The sequence below is a fragment of the Canis lupus genome, chromosome 13, assembly GCF_011100685.1.
Source record: "Canis lupus familiaris isolate Mischka breed German Shepherd chromosome 13, alternate assembly UU_Cfam_GSD_1.0, whole genome shotgun sequence".
Lineage (NCBI taxonomy): Eukaryota > Metazoa > Chordata > Mammalia > Carnivora > Canidae > Canis > Canis lupus.
Window position 1 is genome coordinate 601,423 of NC_049234.1, and position 27,003 is coordinate 628,425.

The 27,003-nt window shown below is 42.1% G+C and overlaps 1 protein-coding gene and 1 long non-coding RNA gene across 6 annotated transcripts in view; one reads left to right on the top strand and one right to left on the bottom strand.

The window, feature by feature from the left end:
- Positions 1–8,894, bottom strand: part of NIPAL2 (NIPA like domain containing 2) — a 76,863-nt gene extending 67,969 nt beyond the window's left edge. For 2 of the 5 annotated variants that reach the window (XM_038555150.1, XM_038555148.1), the window contains exon 1: positions 8,090–8,221. Coding sequence is in view for 1 of the 5 variants with exons in the window: in XM_038555146.1 (XP_038411074.1) it covers positions 8,090–8,194 (105 nt within the window). In the remaining 4 variants the exon portion in view is untranslated. Of the gene's footprint in view, positions 1–2,899; positions 2,959–8,089; positions 8,232–8,516 lie in introns of those variants that run through there. The other 3 variants (XM_038555149.1, XM_038555147.1, XM_038555146.1) reach the window with 3 other exon arrangements.
- On the top strand, positions 7,329–25,921 carry LOC111098485. The gene is made up of 3 exons (XR_005368412.1): positions 7,329–7,585; positions 23,672–23,801; positions 25,439–25,921. It is a non-coding gene; the product is annotated as an uncharacterized LOC111098485 (long non-coding RNA).
- Positions 25,922–27,003: the final 1,082 nt, after the last annotated feature.

Genomic DNA, 27,003 nt, shown 5'->3' on the forward strand with positions numbered 1-27,003 from the left:
GTTTAACAAGTAATTATAAAGCTCTCTCTCTCCTCTTCTCTCTCTCTCTCACACACATACACATTATATATATCACATATATTTAGCTACATTTTGAGGACACAGTCCATATTTTCTGATTTCTTGATATCAGTGTCTAATACTGCTCTGTTAAGAAGGGCTCTCTGCTTATGATTTTTATTGAGTGGAATACTGATTGCATTTTAGGTCCTCATTTGTCAATTTGCTGATCAAGCTTAATATGGGTTGTGACAACAGAGAATACAGTGCACCTATGTCCCTAACATCCTGGAACAATCAGGGATTTGCAAGTCCAGAGGCTGAAGAAGAAAAAAAGACCCCCCAGAATTCACAGGATTCCCCTCAAACTTAAATGAGATATTGGAAATGCTAACATGGCTTCTAGGATTCCACATAGTATTGCATGCATAAATCATACATTTTCTACCTAAATCCACTCAACTTTTAGGAATTTCCAAATTACTGAAGAGGTGATTATTGATGGTAAAGAAATTTCTAAGCAGGTAGAGGCAAGATAGAGACTAAGCAAGGGACACTACCTTTGCCAGATGATTCCCTTTGACTTTTCCATCAGTAGGAAAAACAAGACGCCCTTTGCAGAATTTTGTGTGTGTGTGTGTGTGAGAGAGAGAGAGAGAGAGAGAGAGAGAGAGATGTGTGAGGGGGTAAGTCTGGAATTTAGAAATAAGTCACCACTTTGACATGATGTTAATAAAAATATTTCAGAAGTTGACCCTATATCTTAGCTTTTAAGGAGATTATACTGTTCAGATCTCACCCACAAAGACAAGCAGGCTAAATAGGGGACAATGTTTTAGGGGTTGCTTATGCGAGGCAGGATATAGAAAGGGAATGTCCTAGCTGAGAAGGGTGTTAGTTTGAGAGTTGCTCAAGAAGACAATAATCCGGAGGAGGACATTGTTTTCAGGGCCACACAGTATCCCCTTCTTTCAGTAACAGGACCCTTCTTTCAGCTAGCCCTTTCTAAGGGTGCCCATGTTCTCTGAGGATGTCAACCCCAGTAACTCTAGCCTTGATGACTGGTATGGGAAAGACTGTGGACCTAACCTTGTCCTGTCAGACTAAAGCCCATTTATATTTATTGGTGGAGAAAGTCAAGCTTCCCCTCCTGGAAGTGGAAGGAGGAATGTAGGCCAGTGGGATGAATCTGCTAAAAGTGGAACCAACAAACTCTAATGAATGAAAGTTGAAGAGAACAGTGAGATATTGAGCCTTCATCATGTTGCTAGAGCCTCTGGATCAAGGCTTAGTTGTACCCAGAATTCTCCTGGACCTTTATAGTAAGCAGCTTAATTTCCTTTATTATTTAAGCCAGTTGGTGTTATGTTTTCTGTGACTTGCAAAATAATGCCTCTTAGTTACAAAGTGTTCTTGTAGGGAAAACAAGTTAGGCCAGAAGAGAGGGACTCCTATTGCAAACTGAAGGCCAGTGGCCCAAGTTACTCCAAGAAGAAACCAACTGGAGAGGTACAAAGAAGGAGAGGTGGGTGATTTAGGAAACCAGTTCTGAGGCTGCACGCAGACAGCAGGATGCTCCTTGTAGGCAGGTGTGGGTATGGCCTGTCAAGGCCAGGCTCTCTGAAGGAATCAGGTTAGGACAAACTAAATCTTTAGTGAGGTATGGCACTTGGGACTGATCACATGTTAGCTTGTATTTACATAAGGGAACAGTCCACACCTCCTGATGTGTGCCAGAAATGACAGGAAGCCATATGAAGAATGACCAAGGGCGGGGCAAGTGACAAGAAAAGGCACATGATAAGAACTATGTGAGGGGAAGTTGAGTGTTGTCTGCCAGCTGCCAGGCAGTTGGGGCATTCTGGTGAACCAGGACAGCCTGGGAGTTGAGCTCTGACTTTATGGAAAACCCAAGTCTATCTGGAACAGTGGGAGATAAGTCATACAAAGATGTAACCTAAATAGAGCAATACTGGATCGTCAGGGAAAAAAAAAAAAACAGGCAAACCCAAGCTACAATAAATGCCATGGAAGTCTCAACAGTAACAGTACCTGAGCACTCCCAGGCTGGGAGTGCTGGTCTTGCTGGTTAAACTATAATCAGTGTCAGGTAATCTGATCACCAAAACCTCTGTCACTGTTGCCAGTGCCACACACCCATCTCCCCAGCCCAGCAGCCTGGAAAGTGGCAGAAGACGTAGGAGGAATCCTTGTCTTAGTACGTCAAAATAACAAGTGTTCTAATTAGGAAATTACTTCAGTTAGGAAGTGTTCTGGAACGTGAATATGTTTGCAGAGTGATAGGAAATCAAACACCAAAGGAAGTAAGGAAAACACTAGATACAGAGAAATCAGTGGTTTTATATTAAAAAAAGAAAGATCACATCAAATATCTGACATGATTTCTCTTCTTTCCATTTGCAATGAGCTAAGTCCAATAATTACTAAATATTAGAAATATATCTTTTATGATATTTCCTATAATATAGGTTAAATGTAATACTAGTAATAATAGCTAGTATTTATTCGAGTACTTTCTATGTGTCTGGGACTTTGCTACCTTTCAGATATACATCACCTTATTCTATTCCTACATCAACCTTGTGAGGTGAGTAGTGTTATTCATATTACCATTTCAACAGAGAAAGCCAAGATTTGGAGAAATTAAGAAACTTGTCAACACCTCTGGGAATAAGACTGAACTTTTAAAAACTGCACTGTTTAAAAACAAAAAGGATAGTTTAGGGGGAACATCATTCTTTCCATGGTAAGTTCTCAAATGCCAACCTGAACAGTTATCATTTTTTTAAAAATTGTTTCAGTAATTCTCTGTTGAAGCAAACAGAGTGAATATGGCATACCAGTTCCCACAAGGTGAATTGGGTATACCATTACCCACCTGGGTAAGACATGCAAGTTGAACAGTAACCAATGCTCAGACTATTTTCAAAACTTAAAACAGTCGTAGAACATAATATACAGACAACTGCAAAGAGAATGTTATAGATGAATAAATTACTAAAATGAATTATTGTAAGGCAAAACACCCTTATAACACCAACGAGATCAAGAGGCCAAAAGAAATTGGGGACCCACCCAAATCCTCCCTGGGCCCCATCTCATCACACCCACTCCTTTCTCATAAGGCCTAACCTTATTGCAATCATTTTCTTGCTTTTTTTATGGTTTCATCACACAAATGTGCATCCTACAACACTATATAGTTGAAGATTTGGGTTGTTTTTTTTTTTTTTTTTCCAGATAGTTTTTGTTTTGTTTTGTTTTTGGTCTCTTAATTTACAACTTCTCCATCCTCTTCCTTTTCTTTCTTGTAAAAATGATTTTTGAAGAAGTGTAGCCATTTCAACCTGTGAAATGGCAAAGTTTTCCCATAGCCTGAATTCTGCTGATGTGATGGCCTCAATACAAATATTATAACTGGTTGGTATAAATCAGTCCATAAGGAGGATATCAGGTAGAATGAAAGGCAAACATCTCATCTGCCATAGGCGCATTAAGATTCTTTTTCTCGGGGATCCCTGTGTGGCTCGGCGGTTTGGCGCCTGTCTTTGGCCCAGGGCGTGGTCCCTGGAGTCCCGGGATTGAGACCCGCATCGGGCTCCCGCTGCTTCTCCTTCTGCCCGTGTCTCTGCCTGCCTCTCTCTCTCTCTCTCTCTCTTTCTCTGTGTCTATCATAAATAAATAAATAAATAAATAAATAAATAAATAAATAAATAAATAGATAAATCTTTAAAAAAAAATTCTTTTTCTCTAACAAAATCCATGGGATAATGATGATTTTTTTTTTAACAAAAGTTGCTTTGAGGTAATCTGTTTCTTCCTTCCTCTTGCTGCCTCATACATATATCTCGTAGAAAATCTGATAATAGGAAAATGCCATGTTGGATATATAAGGAAGGTAAAAAAAAAAATAAGCATAAACAAAACAAAAAGATTATTTTTCTTGGGAAGGAAATGGAAAGGACCAGCAACCTCTACCCAGCACTTTGGTTATTTCTAAATTTTGGCACTTTTAAGAAACAGCCAAATGCAGCTACCAGAAAAGAAACAGATGGTAGCAAAGCAAAATCAACTAAAGGGCAATATAAAACTCAATGAGATTTTTCATCAGCACAATGAAACAAGCCATATTCATTCCTTTCCCACACTCATGTTGCCCTCACCACCACATTCTTTTCAAGACACAGCTTCTCAGCAAGGCCTTCAGGCAAGAAATAAGGCTAGCCATGTAGTTAAACCTAATTGCTGTAAGATCTTGGGGCAAGTTACTTAGCACAAGTTTCCTTACATGAACAGTGAGGATAATATGTACCTTACGAGGAGGTTTTTAGGGGGCTCCACTGAGATAATAGCTATAAAGCGTCACATAGTAAATGCATAACAAATGTCAGTCTCTTGGCTTTGCCTCTTCCCGGCCAAGTTGTATCATTTTTCCTTTAAATATGTTGACTTTAAACACTCAAGCCATTGAAAATCAAAAGTTCAAATAAAGGACATAAAAAATTCTAAATTTTCACTTCACCCTATGCAGAATGAACCTTTTTGACAACGTCTTTGTGCATTTAAATACTGAGCAATATGCTTAAACTTTAAGAACCAGGGACAAAACCCCTCCTTCCCAGTTGTTCCCACATTCATCCTTTACCGTCCATTCCCTCCACAACCTTGCTGGTTTGGCACCATTTAATCAATCAGAGAACAAAAGGAAGACTGGAAATCTTTTGTTCCAATCCTCATTTTCCTGGAAAGGAAACTGAAACCCAGAGTGAATTTCCTAAGCACACTCTGGTTCACAGCAGAGACTGGACTACAGCCTCTAACACTGGTTGCAAATGAAGTGCCTACAGGGGCCAATGGGTTAAAGAGAGGAGAGTAAAAGGCGGGGTTAGGTGGGGAGCACAGCTGTTCTAAACTGTGAACTTCAGCTCACAGTTACCATATTGGAAAGAGGGCCAAGTACTGCTAGAACATCTAACATTTAAAGAGATCACTGCAACTTGAAACTTAATATATAATCGACTTGCTTTTAAATGCTGGCAATGTATTAAACATTTTTTTTAAACTCTCTATGCAGGTCAAACAAGACACATCTGTGGGCTGGATTTAGCCAATTTGAGGCCTCTGCATCCTGCCAACCCTAAGTTAAATTTATTTTATTTAATTTGCTTTGATTCTCACAACCCTTGCTCAAAATAAAAACCTTCAATGGCTCCCCATTGCCTACAAGATAAAGTCCAAACTTCTCACCCAGTCCTTCAAGACAATCCATGACTATCTTTAAGACCTCAAAGTATATTTCCACCTTACAGTCCCCATCCTCCATTGCAACCACAATGGCCACCAATGTCTACATCAGGTACAAAAATATTCAGAAAGTCACCTGCCCGGGCCACACGGGCTGTCCTTGTTCTTCAGACTGTGCCTTTCTTGGGACGACTTCCACCTGTGCACTCCCATCACTGAAACTCTGTCCACCCCTTAAGTGCCCAGTGGAAATACTACCTTTCCACAAAACCTCCCTGATGGCCCCTGCGAAAAGCCACCTTGCTCTGAATTTCCATAGGACTTTATACCACTCACATGACACTTAAAACATACTGCCTTGTTTTGGAGTTACCTGCACAGCTCATTTCCCCAAGTACCCAATAACTCTTCTGGAAGGAAGGGTTTGAATCTGACGACCATGGTGAATATGTACACATGCTTTGTTCAAAGCAGGGGGCTCAATAACTATCTCAGAAACATTACCCTTTTATGCTGCAAACTTGTAGATCAAACATGAAGAAAATACTGTTAGAGAACCCCACTACATTTGTCTTTCATAGGCAGACTCTTGAGTGACAAAAAGGGGAAAAGACCTCACTTCTCTGGCTTCCCAAAACATTTTCTGCCCTATACTACTACTTCTACCCGCTTTGTGATTTCCTCCTCTAGAAGCCCTCACATCTTTGCTCCAGACAACACTGATTCTAAGAGACCACTGTTAAATATTCATCCATTATGTGAAAGTGTTGGTCTTTTCCTAGGAGTTAATTTATCAGTCTGGTGGTTATCACTTGGAAAGACACAGAGAGCTGGGCAACTGGTAAATAGATGCTGTCATCATCTAGTTCAGTTGTGACAAAACTGATTAAATCATAACTACCCAGGAACCAAGGTTGCTTTTGAGTGTGAGAGTCCTAAACTTGTGTCTCACGCTCCTGTTTTTCTGGAGCCACTCCCATTTTTAGTCATTTACTTTCAGCTGTGTCAAAAGAGAAAAGAAAAAACCCCATTAGGCTTCATTTTATTTTTTTATTGGCCTGGCCTACCCTAAAGGCACTCAATAAAATGTTTGCTGACTGAATTTCAAAAAATCAACTTTCACACTCTTGTCTTTTGTAAGATGGCCTAAATTTGTACAATAATGGGAAAGGTTGATGCAACCTGAACTCAAACTAGCTATAGTTTAGATGTCAACTGAGTCATTTCAGTTAGCATATCCTGGGCACACCATTTTAAACCTGATCAAATATATACAGTCAGAGGCATGTTAGCCTTGCAAACATCAAGTTAGATGTTCACATTTATGTCACGTGGTAATCTGTTTTGATGTTAGAGAGCCAAGACTATCTTGAATTCTAGTAAACATCAAGGACAACAGACTATTGGGGTTTCCATTATGAAAACAATGTTTTTTCCTGTTTTGGATGATGCCATTGTAGGTCATAACTACTAATTCTCTAATTTCTTTACCAAAAGAAGAAAGTTCATTCTTAAACCTTTACTAGGAGTGCTTCTAGCATAAGCATGTTAGAGCTTGTTTGTAATGTACATTAGCATAAGCATAATTTAACAGACTTCAAAGAGCTTCCCATAAAAAGCAATTCTTCTCTTTGTAATTCCTGTGAAAGAAGTGAAATAGGTTTCGCACAGTGACCAAGAGGCTCTGAGTCCCCTCATGTTTCCTTCTTTAGTACATTTTGGGATAGAACAGGCTTAAAGCAATACTCTCTGCTGCAAACTAATAAGGTGAACATGCTTATTTTGTCTTTCTGTAAATAATTTTCTGTTAAATTTCTGAAAACAAAATTTTAATATTTTAGAAATTAACATCCGAAACACTGTTCAAGCGTCCTTTAAAGGAATTCTGGACCTCTAATCATTAGTTAAAACACGATTTGGACCGACAGTAACAAGTATGTTGTGATTACATTGTTGTGAAGTAGGAAGGCCCACAGATTCGTTAAAGAACAAGAATACAGTAACACACTTAGGAACACAGGCAGCAGCCTGGGACCCACTACATCAAGATCCCTTGCTCCCACTTAAAAGAATATGACTGCGGCCAGTGGAAGGGCTCCTCGGAGTGTTTTTCTGATCTTTTTTTTATATATATATTTTATTTATTCACTCATAAGAGAGGGGCAGAGACACAGGCAGAGGGGGAAGCAGGCTCCACGCAGGGAGCCCGACGTGGGACTCGACCCGGGACCCCGGGGTCACGCCCTGGGCTGAAGGGGGCGCTAAGCCGCTGCGCCACCCGGGCTGCCCGCGTTTTTCTGGTCTTAAACCAAGACAGAAAGTAAGTGGGAAGCTCCGCTCCCCTTTGATTCCGTTCAGTGTATACTTCCAGCAGAAACCGGCATCGCTTAGGCGGACGACGGTTCCCCAGAGGGCGCGTGAGGCAGAGGCAGGGGCCGGGGCCGGGGCCGGGGCCGGGGCAGGGGAGCGCCGGGGAGCGCCGAGCCGAGGCCGCAGCATCCGCGCGGGGGCGGGGGTCGGCGCCTGAGAACCGGGCGTCGTTCGTGTTCAACCGCAACGTGGCCAGGATGGAGGGGGCTGGGATGCGTGGCGGAGAGCCGTCGCCTTGCAGCCCTCGGGTCCTTCCGGGGAAGGCGGATTCGGGCTGGAGAGGCGGGGAGGCGCGGGCCCCAGGCCCGGGAACGACCCGCGGAGGCCGGAGCCGCCCACCCGCGCGCCCCGCCCCAGGGCCTGGTGCCCCGAGAGGGAGGCCGGGCTCGCCGGGTGGGCCCGGGCGAGCATCTTCCTGAGCGCCGGCGGCCAGCAAGAGGCGCCGCGGCCTTACCTGGTTCCCGAGGTACCACGCGCCCGACAGCGAGCCGTTGCCGGCGCCCGGCGACCAGTACGTGAAGTTCCGGGACAGCTCGTCCACCGCGGCCGACGCGGCCATGCGCCCGCTCCCTGGGCCCGCGCCGGCCCCCGCGCCCCCCGCGCCCCCCGCCCCGCCGCGCCGCGCCGCGCCCTCGAGGCCACTTCCTGCCCGGCGCCGGCCACCTGGCTCCCGCCCCCGCGCCGCAGGTGCGGCTCCGCCCCGCCCCGCCCGCCCCGCCCCCCGCCCCCCGACGTCGCGGCGCGTCCGGGGGCCCCGCGGCCTGGGCTCGGTGCGCTCGCGGGCCTCGCCGCCCAGGCGCGTCCCCGTGTCCCCGCGTCCCCGCGTCCCCGCGCGCAGGGCTGCACCTGCCGGGGCCGCAGGGCGGTCGGTCAGGACGCACCCAAGCGGGCGGACGGCCCCGGACCTGTTCCCGGCAGCTCCGGCTTCTGTCACTTTCAGGGTTTCTCAGTTGAACGTCCAAAGCTGTTTGCGATGGAAAAGTCACGAGTCCCCGAGAATATTGTAAGCAACACGAGAATAAAGGTCAGGTCCATGAAATCTCAATGCCAACGATTGATAGATCCTTAGTCACTATTCCTGCAATGAAGGAAAGAATCTCCTGTGTTAGCTGCACAACCCTAATCTTTCCTCCAGAATCGAGGTACTTTCAGATGAGACCAGAAGGAATTTCTGAAACCAGCTGCTGGATGTAAAAATTTAGAATGGGAGATAGTTGTTAATGGTCTTAACAAACTCTAACTAGATGTTCGATTTTGTGTGTAGTCATTCATTCAAATTCTACCGCCTTACTACAAATGAAGTGTAAGGTATCCCTGACCTTTAGAATCCTGCGGTCCTATATTGTTGCCGGAAGCACCGGAACTTGGATTCTTTTGTTTAGACCATGCTGAGATTCTTCGTACATAATGTGTTCTGTCTGCCATGACTTCACTACAGGGGACCTTCAAGAAAAGAGAATTGCTGCCTAATGAAAACTGGGAGAAAGTTTTCAGTGTTTATTAGGGGAAGTATGCGAATGAGAGAAGGAAGCGAGAAAAATACCACTTTTAGGTAAATAACAAGACATCACCTGGGAAGCTGTGTAGTTTCTTGCTTTAGCACCCAAAATGCTCAATGAACAATTGATATGGTAGCTAACTCTTCACAATTTTAAGAGGCTCATTTATTTCAAATAGATATCTGAAGGAAAAAGTGTCTTTTTTATATCTTCTATAATACCACATTAACTTATGTCGGTGACCTTATTAATGCTTCCTTCAGTTGAGTGCTTTAGGATACAAGTAACAGAATATCCTAGTAAAAGTGGCTTAGATAACAAGCATGTTGTCTCTGGAGGGAATTTGGTTCTGTGTGGCTCTATGATGTCATCACTTCCATCTTTCTGCTCTACCATTCCTGATATATCAGGCTTTTCCCTTTACATGGTGGCAGCTCCAGGCATTACATGCAAACATGACCACATGCAGGGGGAAAAAAAAGTGAGGCATTTCTTCGAATGCATCTTGTTTTGTTGTTGTTGTTGTTGTTGTTGTTGTTGTTTTCAGAGAGGAAAACCTTTTTCAGGCTGCCCCAGCAGATTCCCCTTCAGGTCCCATCAGCCAGGACTGGGTCACAAGCCCATCCATGCTCTACCTGCAAGGGAGGCTGGGAAAGTGACTCGGGCATTTCCAACCTTCAGAATGGGAGGTGAGCTCTATCTGCAAGGAAGAAACCAGGATAGGGTGGGAGGGTACTACCAGCAGAGCCTGGCACAACCACTCCTCAATATATTCTATCAGCCAGATTGTAACTAGTCATACACTCTCTAACAAGCAAGATAATAAGTGGATCGTGTCACTTTCCTGTCTAAAATGCTACCAGACCTCACCATTGACACAATAAGTTCACACTTTTTAAGCTTGGCATATGAGACACTTTATGATCTGGCCCCCATGCTCTGCTACACACAAATCAGTCCCGTTTTATTTTTTAATTAAAAAAATCATTTTCCATTTCTTTGCATTTGTTTAAAATCCTGTAATTTTGGAGGAAGACAGCACTCGGTACAGAATAAGTATGATGTGTAGCCTGTGACATGCTGTTCTCCAGATTCCAAGATGCCACTGCAGTGACTGTGGCTCTCCTAATGTGTGGGGGTGGTTGGAACAAAGAATTCGTGACCAATGTTCCTTTCCACACAGTTCACAAGGAGGCGGCAGGAATGCTGTGTGAGCTATTTCGGTCCCAGCGGTGTAGGAGTCACTGGAGGCTGTTCAGGGCTTTGTGACGGATGGCCTCTACTTCTTGCGGGGTTTCTTCAGGGGATATCCTGTTCACTTTACAGGACACCAAAAACCCTTGATCTACTGGCTGTTTTTAGAGCTGAAATGGTGGAGGTCTGTTCTTCAGTTAATTCTAGGAGTTCTATTTTGGTGCCACATCATTTGAAGCTAAATCCTGACTCCATTGCAGATTTGCTGTATGATTTTGATCAAGTGGTTTAATTTCTCTGTGCTTTGCATTTATCCTCTGTAAAAGGGAGCTAATGAGTACTGCAACATAGAAAGTACTCAATAAGTTGTATCTTTTACTACTTATGATGGTGGGAGAGGGAAGAACTTTTTAAACAAACAGATATGCACAAAAAAATACAAACCACAGAGGATAAAGTTGATATACACAGTTGCAATAAAATTAAGAACTTTCATACATCAATAGACCAAAAATATAAAAAGATAAGTCACAAAGAGAGAACATTATTTGTTATGACATAAAATTGATGAAACTTCACATCCAGAATATGTAAATAACTCCTATAGGTCAATAAGAAAATGCCGGATAAACCAGTAGAAAAATGGGCAAAAACATAAATAGGCATGTTTCCTAAGAGAAAGTATAAATGGCTGATAAACATATACAATGCTTCCATGTCACCAATAATCGGAAAAATGCACATTTAAAAGCTCAATGAGAATCTATTAAAAAAAAAAAGAGAGAGAATCTATTTATACCTGCCTGGTTAGCAAAAAAAGTTGTTTTTTTAATTTATATTTTGTTTCAGTTTCTTTGGGCCACTATAACAAAATACTACAGACTGGATAGCTTATAAACAACAGAAATTCAATTGCTCACAGTTTTGAGGCTGGGAAGTCCAAGATCAAGGCACCAACCTGGTTACATTTAGGCCCCCTTCCTCGTTCACAACCGGCACCTTCTTATTTTTTTTTTAATTTTTATTTATTTATGATAGTCACACAGAGAGAGAGAGAGAGGCAGAGAAACAGGCAGAGGGAGAAGCAGGATCCATGTACCGTGAGCCCGACGTGGGACTCCATCCCAGGTCTCCAGGATTGCGCCCTGGGCCAAAGGCAGGCGCTAAACGGCTGCACCACCCAGGGATCCCACCTTCTTGTAGCCTTCTCATGTAGTAGAAGGGGCTAGAGACCTCTCTGGAGCCTCTTGTATAAGCCACTAATCCCATTCACGAAGGCCTCACCTACTAATATATCCACCTTTGGGGAGGTTTGGACTTAAAGAAGCAAGTCCACAAAAGGTTATAGACAATGTGATTCAAAAGCATGCAAAATCAGACAATACAGGGCAGCCCGGTGGCTCAGCGGTTTAGCGCCACTTTAGCTCAGGGCCTGATCCTGGAGACCCTGGATCGAGTCCCACATCGGCCTCCCCGCATGGAGCCTGCTTCTCCCTCTTCCTATGTCTCTGCCTCTCTCTTTCTCATGAATAAATAAATAATTAAAAAAAAAATCAGACAATACACTGTACATCCATATGTAGGAAAACCTAAAGAAAAGCAAGGGGATGATAGACACAAAATTTGGCCAGTGGTTCAAAGGTATCGGCAGTGTTTTACTTACTAAACTGAGTGATGGACTATGACTACAGGCATTTATCTTATTATTATCATAATAGATACATTTATATCTTATAGGATGTAATTTTTATTTTATTTATTTATTCATGAGAGACAGAGAAGAGAAGCAGAGACACAGGCAAAGGGAGAAGCAGGCTCCATGGAGAGAGCCCGATGCGGGACTCGATCCCTGGTCTCCAGGATCACGCCCTGGGCCAAGGGCGGCACTAAACAGCTGAGCCACCCGGGCTGCCTGGATGTAATTTTTATAAGTGCAATATACTTTATAACTAATACAAAAGATGAATCAAGAATCAAATGCAAGATTTTCTGGTCAAAGTTTTCAAAAGTTCAAGGTCAGTTGACCTGGATTTAAGTTAAGTCTTCTGCTCCTTATCAGCTGTGTGGCTTGGGGCAAATTCTCTGAGATTCAATTTCCTAGTTCATAAAGTTGGGAATAATAATATTTTATTTCAAATATCGTTGTAAACATTCCATACTAGGTAATATAAGTAAAAAACATTTTATAGTTCAACTCAGTTCACCCAACATTTGGTGCCAGGAGCCAAAGGCACAGGGATGAATAAAGCATGGCTTTTTTTGCCCAAGAACTGATACCAACGTGAGCAGACAGGCAGGTAACAGGTAGACTCAAGTTAACTTTAGCATGAGAGCTGGGAGACAACAAAGTGGTTATCCTCAGCTCAGTTTGGGAAGGCAAGTGCAACCTGAGGCTACCTAGAAAGGAGGGCCAAGTGTTCCAAATCCCGGAGGATGAGTTAGCCACTGCAGAAGGGAGGTGGGGGTGATCAGGGCATAAAACAAGGCCAGAAACAAGAAACAGTATAGTGGGCATGTTTCCAATTAGTCATGGCTGAGATGAGATTTACCCTGAGAATAAGGACAGAAGGACCAGCAGGGCCAGGACATATAAGATTTGTGTGCTGGGTTATTAAGGTTGGACTTGACTGTTAGTGAGAGCAGTTGAGTAAGTTTACATAAGGGAACAGCAGAACAGGATTGTTGCTTTACTTTTTTTTTTTTTTTTTTAAAGATTTTACTTATTTATTCATCACACACACACACACACACACACACACACAGGCAGAGGGAGAAGTAGGCTCCCTGTGGGGAGCCCGATGCGGGACTCGATCCTAAGACCTCAGGATCACACCTGAGCCAAAGGCAGACACTCAACCACTGAGCCACTCAGGCGCCCCAGGATTGTTGCTTTAAAAGATTCCCTACTGGAAGGGCAGTGATGGTTTAGGTGGAAAACACTAGAGAGGGAGAGTCAAGTTAAGAGCCTACAATGAGGATACATGACAAAGGTGAGAGAGAGCAGAGATCTCAGAAATGTTTCCAAGTAAAACCTGCACAACTGGTGGATGGAGCAGGGGAGGGAGAGAGAAGGTGGGGGTAAGGAGATATGAAGCAGGGGAGAGAGAGACAGAGATGAGAGAGAGTCTAAGATGTGTTCTAGTTGGGACTACTGGGTGCTAAGGCAGCATCACTTACCAACATGGGTACTAGGAAGGAAGATTCGGTTTAGGGAGAGAGGGTGAATTCAGTTGGAGTTGAAGACTCAATCGAATTTGAGGAGCTTGTGGGGCATCTAAGCAGAAAAGGAGGTGCACGATTATCTTAAGATGCAGGGGTGAAGTCCGGGGCCAGGGAGATTTAGGTGGATGAGGCTGGCCAGGGAAAGCACATGGCCCCCATCATTTGGAGTAGGACCAGGCAAACTTTTTCTATAAAAGGCCAGATAGTAAATATTTTAGGATTTGTGGACCATATGGTCTCCTACCATAACTATTCAACTCTGCTGTTACAGTGCAGAAGCAGCTACAGACAGTATGTAAATTAGTGTGTGGCTGTGATCCAATAAAGCTTTATTTACAAAAACAGGTGGCTGGCACAAACTATAGTTTGCTGACCCCTTTCCTAGAGAGAGGAGAGCTGAGTGCAGAATATTAGGCCAACAAGGACCACTCGAGAGGTAAAAGAATACATTGGCTAGGCCTCTTGGCACATGAGTGAAAGGATCCCAAACCAAAAGAAAATTCAATGACTCATAATTAATACCTGGGAAGGCAGGGATGGAGCTAGACCACTAGATCCAGGAACCTGATTTCTGGGTATGGTCTTCATCCTCAGGTCAGCTTCACATGGTGGGGGCATGGCCACAGCCTCTCCTGGTGTCCATCCTTAGAGCCTGGGTTCAGAAAGGTAAAGGAAGTGGACAGATTGGTTATTGTTCCCATTTCTTCATGCCCTCCCTCCCATGGAGGGATATATCTATTATCCACCCCTAACTCTTCACCTCTCTCCTCCCCCGCCAATTGCCAAATGACTGTAATTCCTCCCACTAGAGGCAGCATCTCTGTGATACTGGGTTTGGCCACATGGCTTGCTCTGGAAATGTGGATAGTGACAACAAAGTGACAGTTCTGAGCCAAGACCTTGAGAGATAGCTCACATTTCTGCTTGCCCGGTATTTCTGTGCTCTATCTTGAGAAGAGGAGGCCTTAAGTAGCCATTGGTCCACAGAGAACGAAGACACCTGTGAAGCCCACCTGAAGTCAATCCTTACCACATCTGGCCTATAGACTCACAGACGAGAAAATAAATATTGGTTCTTATAAGCCAACAAGATTTTGAGAATAAAAAAAAAAAAAAAAAAAAAAAGATTTTGAGAATATTTGTTATACAGCAACACTGATTGATTAGGGTGTGCCCAACCAGCTTCATTTAGAAAATCCTGGTGAAAAACAGGCCTGATTTGGGACATGTAACCCATCTTGGGACCAACCACTGAGGGCAGAGAGATGTGGATCCTGGTCTCACTCTTCTTTAGGGAGGTGGGGGCAGTTACCAAGGTGGGGGCAGTTACCAAGGTGAGGCGGGCTGAGCAGACAAAAGCAGTAGCCAGTTCTGAGAAGTCAGGCAGGACAGAGTAGCCAAAACCAGGATGTGTAGATGGCTGCGAGGACACAGAGATGATACATGAGAAGTGTTTGTGCCCTTTGCAACAGCGACCAATAAAAGTCACGAGTGATCCTTGCCTGAGCAATTTCAGTTGAGTGTTGGGGGCACCAGCCAGATGATAGTTGGTGATTATATTTAAATAAATTCAAAAAAAATATAAAATAAAAAAAATAAAAATAAAATAAATAAATTCTAATTCACGATAGGAGTGTTAGCTCTTCCTGAGAAGGACTTTAGATAAAGGAGCAGGTTAGGAGTCCATGAGGAGGGGTCAGAGTTTCATTGATTTGTGCGGCATTTTGAAGCCATGGGAGGCCTCCGGGGAAAGGGAATGTCGGGATCATCCACACTAGAGGGACGTGATTCTCGAAGTGGGAAATACAGCCCTCAAGGGTAGAACCAGATAAAAAGGGGAGCCCAGTTCTGGTGTGACCCTCAGGGCCTGCAGCAGCAGAATTGGATCTTTGGGAACCAGACGTTGAAGGCAGAATCAAAGGGACATGAAAATTAAAATAGCAGGGTTTGGTGAGGGATCGCAAGGGAGGTGGGAGAAGCCAAGGGAGGAGAGAACTGGTAAGAGTGTCTGGTCTCAGGCCTGGAGAAGCAGTAACAGAGCCAGCCCATAACACAAGTATCCAATTGGCAAGATGGTAATCTAGTGCCCCCCCACCCCCCGGGACTCTGACCTTGCCTTAACTTCTTTCAGGCCTCTTTCCTTAGCCTCTGTCCTCCTTCTACACCCTGTCCCGCCTGCCTTTACTGATGACTATGTAGGACTTCCTAAGGCTGTGTCCCACCCAGGCTAGTCCTCCCCAGACAGTCCCCCAATATCATTTCCTCTGCCTCCTCTTAAATTGTACTGTTTGTGTCTCATTCCTTTGCTCTTCACTCTCAAGGAGGCATCTGGGAATGGATCCAGGCCAAGATATTAACATAATAGATCTTCTTCTGTGGTTATTTGCTTTCTAAATGGACTCTCCTGGTAACATGATGTCTTAACCCAAAGGAATATTTCTGTCGAAGGAGTAACAATGTGGCAGATGGAGGTGGGGTGTGCAAAATTGCCTCTCAAATCTTACAGCATAAGTTTGCCACTGATGAGGCTTGTCCTGAACTGGGGGAGGCATTGAGGAAAGTCAAAGAGCCCTAATTTTAGAAATAAAATACTTGAGGCACCTGGGTGGCTCAGTAGTTGAGCACCTGCCTTTGGCTCAGGTCCTGATCCTGGGGTCCTGGGATGGAGTCCCCACATCAGGCTCCCAACAGGGACCCTGCTTCTCCCTCTGCCTGCATCTCTGCCTCTCTCTGTGTCTCTCATGAATAAATTAAAAAAATCTTTTTTAGAAAAAGAAATAGAGTACTTAATTTTAGGCAACAAGACAACAGATTTTTAGAAGTAATTCCTAAATTAAATGTGGAAAATATAGGATTAGGCAAGTGGCCACAAGTTCAAGGTCAAGACGCAGTTACTCATATCCTGGTGTATTACCTTTTTCTTCCAGTTCCAATCTTCCATGCTTACATTTGTTATTTCACTTGATCCTCACAAAAGCTCTGTGAAGTAGGTGAGGCATTTGTGTTTCTTAAAAGCACTTAAAAATTTTGTCTTTTGGGATCCCTGGGTGGCACAGCGGTTTGGCGCCTGCCTTTGGCCCAGGGCGCGATCCTGGAGACCTGGGATCGAATCCCACGTCGGGCTCCCTGCATGGAGCCTGCTTCTCCCTCTGCCTATGTCTCTGCCTCTCTCTCTCTCTCTGTGTGACTATCATGAATAAATAAATAAAATCTTTAAAAAAAAAATTTTTGTCTTTTTACAAAGCAAAATAAAAAAATACAGTTTAGAGAAGCTAACATCCTCATCTAAGGTTCACTCTGGTTTGTGGTGGAGTCAGGACTTCTGCTGCTCAGTTAAGAAGGCCAGCTATGTGGGTGAATTAGTCAAGGTTCTTCAGAGAGAAAGAATCAACAGAGATGTAGATAAATGGATACAGATATGGCTACAGATCCATGTGATGATGAAGACTGAGAAGTCCCAAGATCCAGGAGAGCTGAGGTAGAAGTTCTAGTCTAAAAGTCAGAAGGCCTGAGACCCAAGAAGAGTCAGTTTTTCAGTTTGAGATTGAAAGCAGGAAAAGACTCGCGTTCCAGCTCATCAGTCAGGCAGAAGACATTCCCTCTTGCTCAGTCTTTTATTTTATGCAGATCTTTATCTGAGTGGAAGAGGCCTCCACGTTAGGGAGGGCAATCTGCTTTACTCAGTCTACTGATGCCAATTCTAATCTTGTCCAGAAACACTCTTCTGGAAACACCCAGAACAGTGTTTGACCCAATAGTCTGTGTTCCCCGTGGCCTCATCAAGTCGGCATATAAAACTATCACAGTGAGCGCCTCAAATTGGGAAATAAAAAGACAGTCCTGTATTGCATTGAATACCCCTGATATGGCCTATGGAACCAGGTGTGACAAATGTGCAGGCAGAGGTTTCATGGCCATAAATTTGATTATTTGTACCATTTTTCTTTGGCCTGGAGTTTGGTTTCTATAGTCATCCAATTTGTCCTGTAGGTTTTCTGTGACCACTTTACTTGAACAGGATTCACCTTCTATCTTTCTCCCCTCTCCTTCTCCTACATCATCTTTATTGTCATACTGTCATTAGCAGCACCCAAGGTTCACTGAGTGTCTTCTGCTCTCATGGCTCTATACCAGGAAGGAATTCAGAATTCACAGGGGAATCTAGATCTGTCCCTTGCTTTGAGTGGCTTCATCACAGTCTAGGAGACAGAAGATAGAGAGATAAATGTAAACCAACTACAAACTACCTAAGTGCTAAGTGCAGGAGGGTATTCATCTTAAGATTGCACAGAAAGGAATGATTAGTGGGCTGAGTGTGGTCTGGAAAAGCTTCAAGGTGTCTGTGACATTGGGCCTCAGGGAAGAGCACATCCAAAATGAGACCACCAGGAACAGAGACCCCCCCCCCCCCCCCCCCCGCCCCATGACAGTGGAAAGTGTGAGTGTGTGCAGGGACAGTGAGTCGAGGCTTGGTGGGCTTCTGAGCCATTGAACAGCTTGATGCTTGGAGAGCAGCATCTAGGAGCAGCTTTAGGTCCAGGTTGCTAACTAAAATTTTTTCCAGTGTGAGTGAGATTTTCCAGGATCAGCATGGAGAGTCATCTGCCTTTCCTGGAGGCATCTCCTCCCCAGCACAATTTCCTAAACCTGTCTGGCCAGTCAGGTATCACTGCTGCTCTACCAAGTTATGTACAAAGCCTGGATCTGCCCATGATTAAAGAGGGGGGAAAAGCACTGAAAGAAAAAACCTCTACCCGTTTTCATGTGCATGGTGAATGCTGTTTTATATGGTTTGTCCTGTTTGTCTGGGTCCCTAGCCCTAATGAGCTGTAGATTATGGAGCAAGCAGGGACTGGTCTGGCAGTTCTCTCCCAGGCCCAGGCACACCGTTGTGCTCTGCTGGCTTTGGGGGCAGCACAGAAACTGTGTGCAATGAGACTATACACTTTGCCTCCGACAGCCAGTAGGGCAGCAGCTCTCCTTCCTCCTCCCAAATTCTCTAGACTCTCCTTGGTCCTCTGGAGGCTGTGTAGGCCCTGGAGAGTCAAACATTTCGAGAGATCACCTGTATTCCAGTCCTGCTCTTCCACGAACCAGCTGCATGGCCTTAGCAAATCCCTTTACCTCCCTGGGCCTCATTTTCTCATCTGTAAAAGGAGAGTGTGGGCTAGATGACTATGCAGAATGTGTTAACTGTGTCTTCTTTGAATTATATCAGACAGTGTTTTTCTCCCCTGGCTACTTAGGGGAGGAGAGGGGAGCTCTAGAAGGTACAAGTTCCTCTCCCTAAAACGTCATAAGATATTAGTCTCTAATCAAAGAGGGTTGGCTTTTACCTATCACACACACTTTTTCTTAGAATATTTATGTATTTATTTGAGAGAAAGAGAGAGAGAATGGGAGGAGGGATAGAGGGAGAGAGAGAGAATCTCCCGCAGACTCCCCACTGAGCGCAGAGCCCCACGCAGGGCTTGATTCCAGGACCCTGAGATCATGACCTGAGCCTAAATCATGAGTCATACGTTCAAACTACCAAGCCACCCAGATGCACCTACCAGATATATATTTTTTGATATCTTTAATGGGCATTTTAGAGAGATGGAATATTTAGAGAACTTTAAACATAGGAGAACTAAGAGTCAAATAATCCCATGATTTAGAAGCTGTATGATCTCAAACCAGTTACTTCACTTTCCTGGGACTCCATTTCCTCACTTATAAAATGAGAATAATAGTAATAATAATAATAGTAATAACAACAACAAGAACCACACTCCTTAGGGTAACTATGAAGATTAAATATGTGAGTCTTAAGTCCTCAGGACAGTGTGTACACATAGGAAATATCCACAAGCCAGAGCCATAGTGTGTCTGTCAGCTGTGGATCAGTGAGGAAATGACGTGTAGTATTGTAGTGGTTGGCAGGAGGACCCTGGATGAAGGAAGATCTGAGTCTCAATCTGGGCTTTGGGCCAACCAGCTGTGTGCCTTGGGCAAATTATTCTACTTCCTCAAGCCTCAGTTTCTTCTCTTTATGGGGAATTGTGATACTTCCTGCTCTGTAGAATTATGAGTGGAAGCAAGAAAGAGATGCTCGTAAGCCATTCTGCTTTTACAAGACCTGGTTTAGTCTTCAGGCTTTCAGGCCTATTCCAGGCCTTCACAACTCTACCCAGGAGGACCTTTGGAGATGTGGAGACCTCCTCTTTACTCTAGAGTGGCGCTGTTGAAAAGAAATATAATGTAAGCCAATACAGCATTTAAAAAGTCTTAGTAGCCTTGTTTTAAAAAAATTTTTTTAAAAAGTAAGTGAAATACATTTTAATAATGTACTTTATTTAACCCACTAAAATCCAAAATGTTATCATTTCAACACACAATCAAAATAAAAATTATTTAATATTTTTTTGTACCAAGTTGGAAACCTGGTATGTATTTTATCCTTGCTGCATAGCTCAATCCAGACAGCTTAATTCAAGTGCTCAATAGCCTTATGTGTCTAGGCCCCTAAATTGGAAGCCATGCCTCAAGCCTAAGAAAGCAAGATCAAGCCTCTCCTTCCACACACTCTCAAGCCCACCTCTTAGTTCCACTTCCTGTCTGGGGACCCCCTGATTTCACAGGTGGGTGCCCTAGGAAAAGGCTTTGGGATTCGTAGAAGATACACCCACCACCCACATGGGTGTGCTCTGACCTTCCATGTCTCACTAGAAAAGCCACATCAGAATACGAGATCATAAGTTCAACACCCATTCCATGAGATACACATAAACAACAGGGAATTGATTTTTCAAAGCACTTCCAAGCTTGTTATTTGAAATATCACTATCATCAGCCATCAATTATCATTTTCTTTTTTCAGTCATGCCTTTGGAGAATTTTATCCACTGCCATCTGGCTTATATTTAACCCTCTCTGGTAATTAATTTGTATATTCAACTTCATGAGTGCCTACTATGTGTAGTGGACTTGAGAATGTAGTAATGAGCAGAAAGAGTGCAGTGCCTGTGCTTGGGAATGTTAAACTTGAGTTGGATGGGAGGGAAGTAAGCAGGGTCTTATAACAATGGTATAAGGGGGGTTATAAATACTGAGTACTCGGGAAGCTCATAGGAGGGCAACTAACCTAACACAGTAGTGTGTGTGTATGTGTGTGTGTGTGTGTAGGGGGGCAATCAGGGAAGAAATGTCTAAAGTAAAGTCTGAACTTTGAGTTGAAATTGGAGTATGGGGTTGTTGGGTGTGGAGCTGGAAAAAGAAAGAGAACATTCCAGGTAAAGAGAGAGCAATCACATATTCCGGAAGGTTCAGAGTAGGGGGCCTGCAAATCACACCCTCCCACTGGAGTCCAGGAGGAGTACATTTGTGGTGTGGGTAGATGTAGGGGAGGCAGGGGATTAACCATGGTTAATACTTAGGGCTTTATTTAAATTCTATGGTAAAGTAAAAAAAAATTCTATGGTAAAGATCCTGGGAACATCAGTTCTGGTTCTGATTTCTTGCTTGCTGTTTACAAGGTATCTCCATGTTCCACTTAAATTCAGCATGCTCCAAATCACTCATCACTTCCACTCCTCTGCTAAATATTCCACATGGGTTCTCTCTTCTAATTTTTCTGTTTCTCATAATGAGATCAGCATAATTCCAGTCTCCTACTGCAGCGAAGACATCTTTCATCCCTTCTCTATCTTCACTCCTGTACCCAAGCCATTACTAAATCTCACTAATTTTTTGACTGAATAGCTGAAGGCCTTTGTTTCAAGCAGTTTCTGGCTTCCTTGAAGATAATTCATCACTTATTTTTCTATAATAGCTTTAAATTTTCAGCAGGGCAATCCAAACTCCAAGTGGTATAACTTGTACTCCTTTGAGATATTGTTTTGGAACAAACCAGCAGTTTTGAAAATCACATCAGATTATAAAGTAGGAAAATAATTCCAGCAGTCCAGAAAAGTTCCAAGTAATTTTTATTGGAAAAAAAGTTTTATTTATTTTTTTATTCTAATGTCTTCTTATATCTTAAAAAAAAAAATCAACCTTCCTCCTGAGATTGTAAGGTCATGTTACTGGCGTAGAGAATCCATAAGCAGGGATTTTGTCCAATTGTGTCCCTCTCTTTCTACATAAGCCTTTTCCTGGATACATTACCTGCATGTTCACTCACCCTAAAAAAATGTTCAACACTGTTTAAACTTGCCCTTGATTACCAAGTATCTTACTTCATATTGGCTCAACAATTCATTATAACCACACCCTGTACTGGACATGGAAAATTTAAAACACAAGAACCAGACTGCATTTTGTGTCTCATGAATAAATGAGAAGAGAAATGATAATTTCCCCCAGTTGCATTTTGTCATGTTTTAAGCAAAATGTCCACAGACTGGAAATTTCATTTGAATCAGTAAGTATTTAGTGAGATTTAAGGATTGTGTTCAGCATGAAACTACTTGTTAGAGGTACAATAACCACATTTTGTACACTTAAAAATGAGGATGCTAGTGTGACAATGGGACAGAGTTTTGAAATCAGTACACTCCCAGAAAATTTGTGTTGAATGATTCCCATAGTTAAAGGAAATGCAATATAAACACTGTCACTCAAGTTTATAATTTTATTGAAAACACAAGTACTTGGCCAATGAGTAGTGAACATCCAATACAGGAGGTACTTTATTAGCTGGTAAAGTCACAAAGGTGAAAAATACAGACAGTTGCCTTAAATGCTTTCTGAAAACATTGTGAGGCTAATTTTATGTGTCAATTTGGCTAGGCTACGGTGCCTAGCTGTTTGGTCAAACACTAGTCTAGATGTTGCTGTGAAGGTATTTTTTAGATGCAATTAACATTTACATCAGTAGACTTTGAGTAGAGTATCCTCCATAATGTGGATGGGTGTCTCACCAGAACAGTTGGAGGCCTTAAGAGCAAAGATTGAAATTTTCCCCAAGAAAGAGAAATTCTGCTTTCGGACTCAAGACTGCCAATATTGGCTCTTGTTGGAATTTTCAACCTGCCCGCCTACCCTGCAGATTTTGGATTTACTGCTTTCCACAATCGTGTGAGCCAATTCCTTAAATAAGTCTATCTCTCCTCTCTGTACACACACACACACACACACACACACACACAAACACATCCTGTTGGTTCTGTTTCTCTGGAGAAATCTATATAGCTTTCATAAGAATTGTCATTTATCTCCCATTCCTGAGCTAATCTATACATTTTTAAGCAAAATTGTATAATATCTTTTTTTCCCCACAAATGGTAACATCCCACTTCACAAATATGTCTTCTAGCAATGTTTTTAAACATATGGCATCGACTTTTAAGGCCCAACTTGCTGTTAAAGAGAAAATTTAGAAGCTAAAGTGGGATTACCAGATAGAACAAAGTTGCCTAATTTCAAGTGGGATGAGAAATGAGGGAATGTAGAGAAGCTGGAAGAAACCTCTGAAGTGTTCAAGTCAAGGAGGTGACAGAAATGAAGGCACAGAGAAGGCAGCTTTGGCCTCTGCTGACAAAATTTGGAGGAAGAAAAGTGCGCAGATGATTGGACCTATGCCTCTAAGTATCCTTACAGTGGAAAAATATGCTGTGAGAAGAAACAACAGTAGAGCAAAACTGGTCAGAGAAATTGGGATAATGACCAAAACTGCCTGGAGGAAAGAAAGGAGCAAAGAATGTCATTTAAGATCTAGAACTGTGAGTTCAGCACTAGATTAATGTTTGGGGGTTCTGGGGTTTCTATGAAGTGTTCCAGTGGAAAATGGTACAGGATGATCTGCTCTAAAAGGAAATGTGGGCACTCTGTAGCAAGAGAATTCTGGATGGGATAAGTGATAGCTGATTTCCACATCTGATTTAAGCACATAGCAGGCCCGTTTCTCTGAACTGGCAATAGAAAACACTTGGAAGGGAGAAATCTTATGAATAATTAGACATAATTAGGTTGTCAGCTCATATATCATTATGCTTTGCCTCTCAGGGATGTTTTGCAGATTAATTAGTTAATGTTTGTAAAATAAGCTCCAAGTGCCATGTATCATTGGCATAGAATTTGATTTTCAGTATGATGAATGTAATTAAGTCATGTTGATTTCATACAAACTTTCATTGCAGGATAATGTCTGTTCTGGAGTGTTCTGGAGACATTGGAGCATGGGTTCTTCTACTGGCATTTTATCAAGAAAGCTCTCGATGTTCAGAACACTGTGACAGGCATTTGCATCATGTGTGATACACAGCTCAGGTAAGATGAGGAATTTAAAATGTCAGATTAGAATTGTGGCTTCTACTAATGAATAAAGGTTATGTTTTTATATGATACCCAGCTTGATAACATAGTAATTAAAATCAAGATTAGCAGGAGAGAGAACATTAAGGATTTTATTGGGAGCCCTTACCTATTAAATGACATGTACATTAAATATTCTCCAGTTAGGAAACTCATTTTTAAAATCTAGAAATGGCTTTAAATCCATACCTGTTAACAAGCTGGTCATAGATAGTATAATTGATTATTGACTCAGAAGCTCAAATATGAATATTTTTGAATTTAGTGATTTTTGAAAGAGGCATCAAATAAGATCCAGGATGGTGGTTTTCAAACATTTTGGTCTCAGAGTCCTTTCTACTCTTAAAAATCACTGAGGACTCCAGAGAGAGCTCTGTTTATATGTGTCACATTTACCAGTGTTTATTGTATTTAGATATTAAAACTGGGGAAAACTTTAAATTTATTCTATTCATCGAAAATAATAGCCCATTGGGGACCCCTGGGTGGCTCGGAAGTTTGGCGCCTGCCTTTGGCCTAGGGCACGATCCTGGAGTCCCGGGATCGAGTCCCACGTCGGGCTCTCAGCATGGAGCCTGCTTCTCCCTCCTCCTGTGTCTCTGCCTCTCTCTCCCTCTCTCTCTATGTCTATCATAAATAAATAAATAAATAAATAAATAAATAAATAAATAAATCTTTAAAAAAAAGAAAATAATAGCCCATTACATAATAACATAATAAGAAACTTCTAATGAGAAGAGGTAAGAAGAGTAGCACTGTTTTACATTTTTATAAATCTCTTTAATGTCTAGCTTAATGGAAAACAGCTGTAGTCCATATCTGCTTCTGTATCCAATCTGATGTGAGACATCTTTTTGGTTGAAGGAGGTGAAGAAAATTTGGCCTCACATGAATATGTAACTGGAAGAAGAAGTATTTTAAGAACCCTTTTTAGATAATTGGATATTCTCTTTTAATTTGATGCCAGAACTCTCAGCAAGTGATGGTGTCTTAAAGATTAGTTTCTTAAAAATTGGTGGATTTTAAAACCATATCAGTGACTTTTTGTATCCCATCACTTTAAAATCCAATGATCTATCTTGTACTTGTATCATGCATTGGTTGTTTGGAAAGTAGTGGTTCACTGAGTGATCCAGATCTTCCAAACGTTCCAAACATTTCATTATACAGTGTCAAAGTTCACTTTTGTCATATGACCACTGATTTCATTCTAAAATTCTTTAAGTATTGGTATACCATCAAATTTTCTAAAATTTTCATTTTTGCTATAAAGCTGGAATTGTATTATTGGCAATACATTCTTTCAGTTGTTTTCCTTGAAGTGATAGTCTCACTTTGTTCATTTTAGAGACAATGTCTGCCAAATACCAACATATGAATAAGCATAGTTTTTTCAAGTAAAAATGCTATTCCATTGAAAAGCAGCTAGTTCAGCTCACTGCACAAATGATTTTCCTTGAGACAACCATCATAACTGGTATGCATCCAGGTCTTTATGACAACTTCCTACAATATTCACACAGAATATTAAATCGATATGTGCTCAAGGGTAAACATTTAAGAAACTGAATACTTTTTACTGCTTCATTAAGGTCACTGTTCAGTGAAATTGGCCTTTGAAGGAAACCCTGCAAGTGCATGGCAGAGCCATATACACTACAATTTGGTGCCACTGCCACCACTGGTACCAGTGCCCCAGCAGTTTCCGCCATCTTGACTCTGCTCCACCAGTGCAAATATCAGCACACTGAAAATGCAGGTAATGTCCAAGTCTTACAATAAAATAGTTTTGAACTTGTAGACTCTCTGAAAGGGTCTCAGGGACCTCCAGGGGTTCATGGATGGCACTTTGAGAATCACAGGTATAAGAATGCACTAAAGGTGTTGCTGAGGAGAAAGGTAGGGTATCTTTTTAAAGCGGTGATTTCAGGAATAGCTAGGATGATGGAAGGCAGTGTAATCTGATGGAATTGGCTGCTATTGTTTTTAAGCAGCAGAAAGCATATTATATTGCCCTAAATTTTTTAAAACTTTTTGACTGTAACACACAAGAAGATATACCTTTACATTGTAACCTAGTGCATGCATATATGCAAATATATTTACTGAAATAAAAGTTTTATGAAATAATACCGTTGCAATTTGTGATGCATCCTAACGATTTTGTTACTGTGTTTCATATTTTTAGAAAAATGTTAATCTGATTTCACTCACCAAGAAACAAAACAGATGAACATATGGGAAGGGGGAAAAAGGAGAGAGAGAGAGAAAGAAACAAACCATATGAGACTCTTAGGGATAGAGAAAAAAACTGAGTGATACATAAGTAATGGGTATTAAGGAGGGCACTAGTGATGAGCACTGGGTGTTGTATGTAAGTGATGAATCACTGAATTCTACTCCAGAAACCAATATTGCACTGTATTTTAACTAGCTAGAATTTAAATTTAAAAAAATTTTAAGGGTAAAAATTAAATTAAAATTTTTTGTTTATTTTTTTAAAGATTTTATTTATTTATTCATGATAGACACACACACACACACACACACAGAAAGGCAGAGGCACAGGCAGAGGGAGAAGCAGGCTCCACACAGGGAGCCCGTCTCAGGATCTGATCCCGGGACCCCAGGATCATGCTCTGGGCCAAAGGCAGGTGCCAAACTGCTGAGTCACCCAAGGATCCCCTAAAAATTTTTTAAAACATTGATCATACCCTACTAAATTGGTTTCACAACTCACTCATGGGTTAGAAACCACAGTTGACAAAAGTCTGTTTTAAATAAAGATGCTTTAATTATAAATTCTCTTCAGGACTGACTACCTTTGGTTGGAGACTAAATGAACCCAGGAGTTTTTAATGGTTGGTTATTCTGTCATTTCTTGATTCAGTTGCAAATAATTTTAATGAGTGGTCAAACAAGAAACCCTTCATTTCAAGGATGCGGTGTGTTTGATTTCATTAATTTTTTTTCTGATAAAGTTTAAATGTGTACCTGGGGCTAATAAAACTTAACACTTTTTCTTCAGCATTGGTGGATAAATACATATAACACAACCTTACAAAGAAGATTGTATTGAGACTGATACAGTAATAGTTGCTCCCAGAAAAGAACACTTTGGTGCATTCCCAGGATCTAGGTTTATATCGTTTTCTTA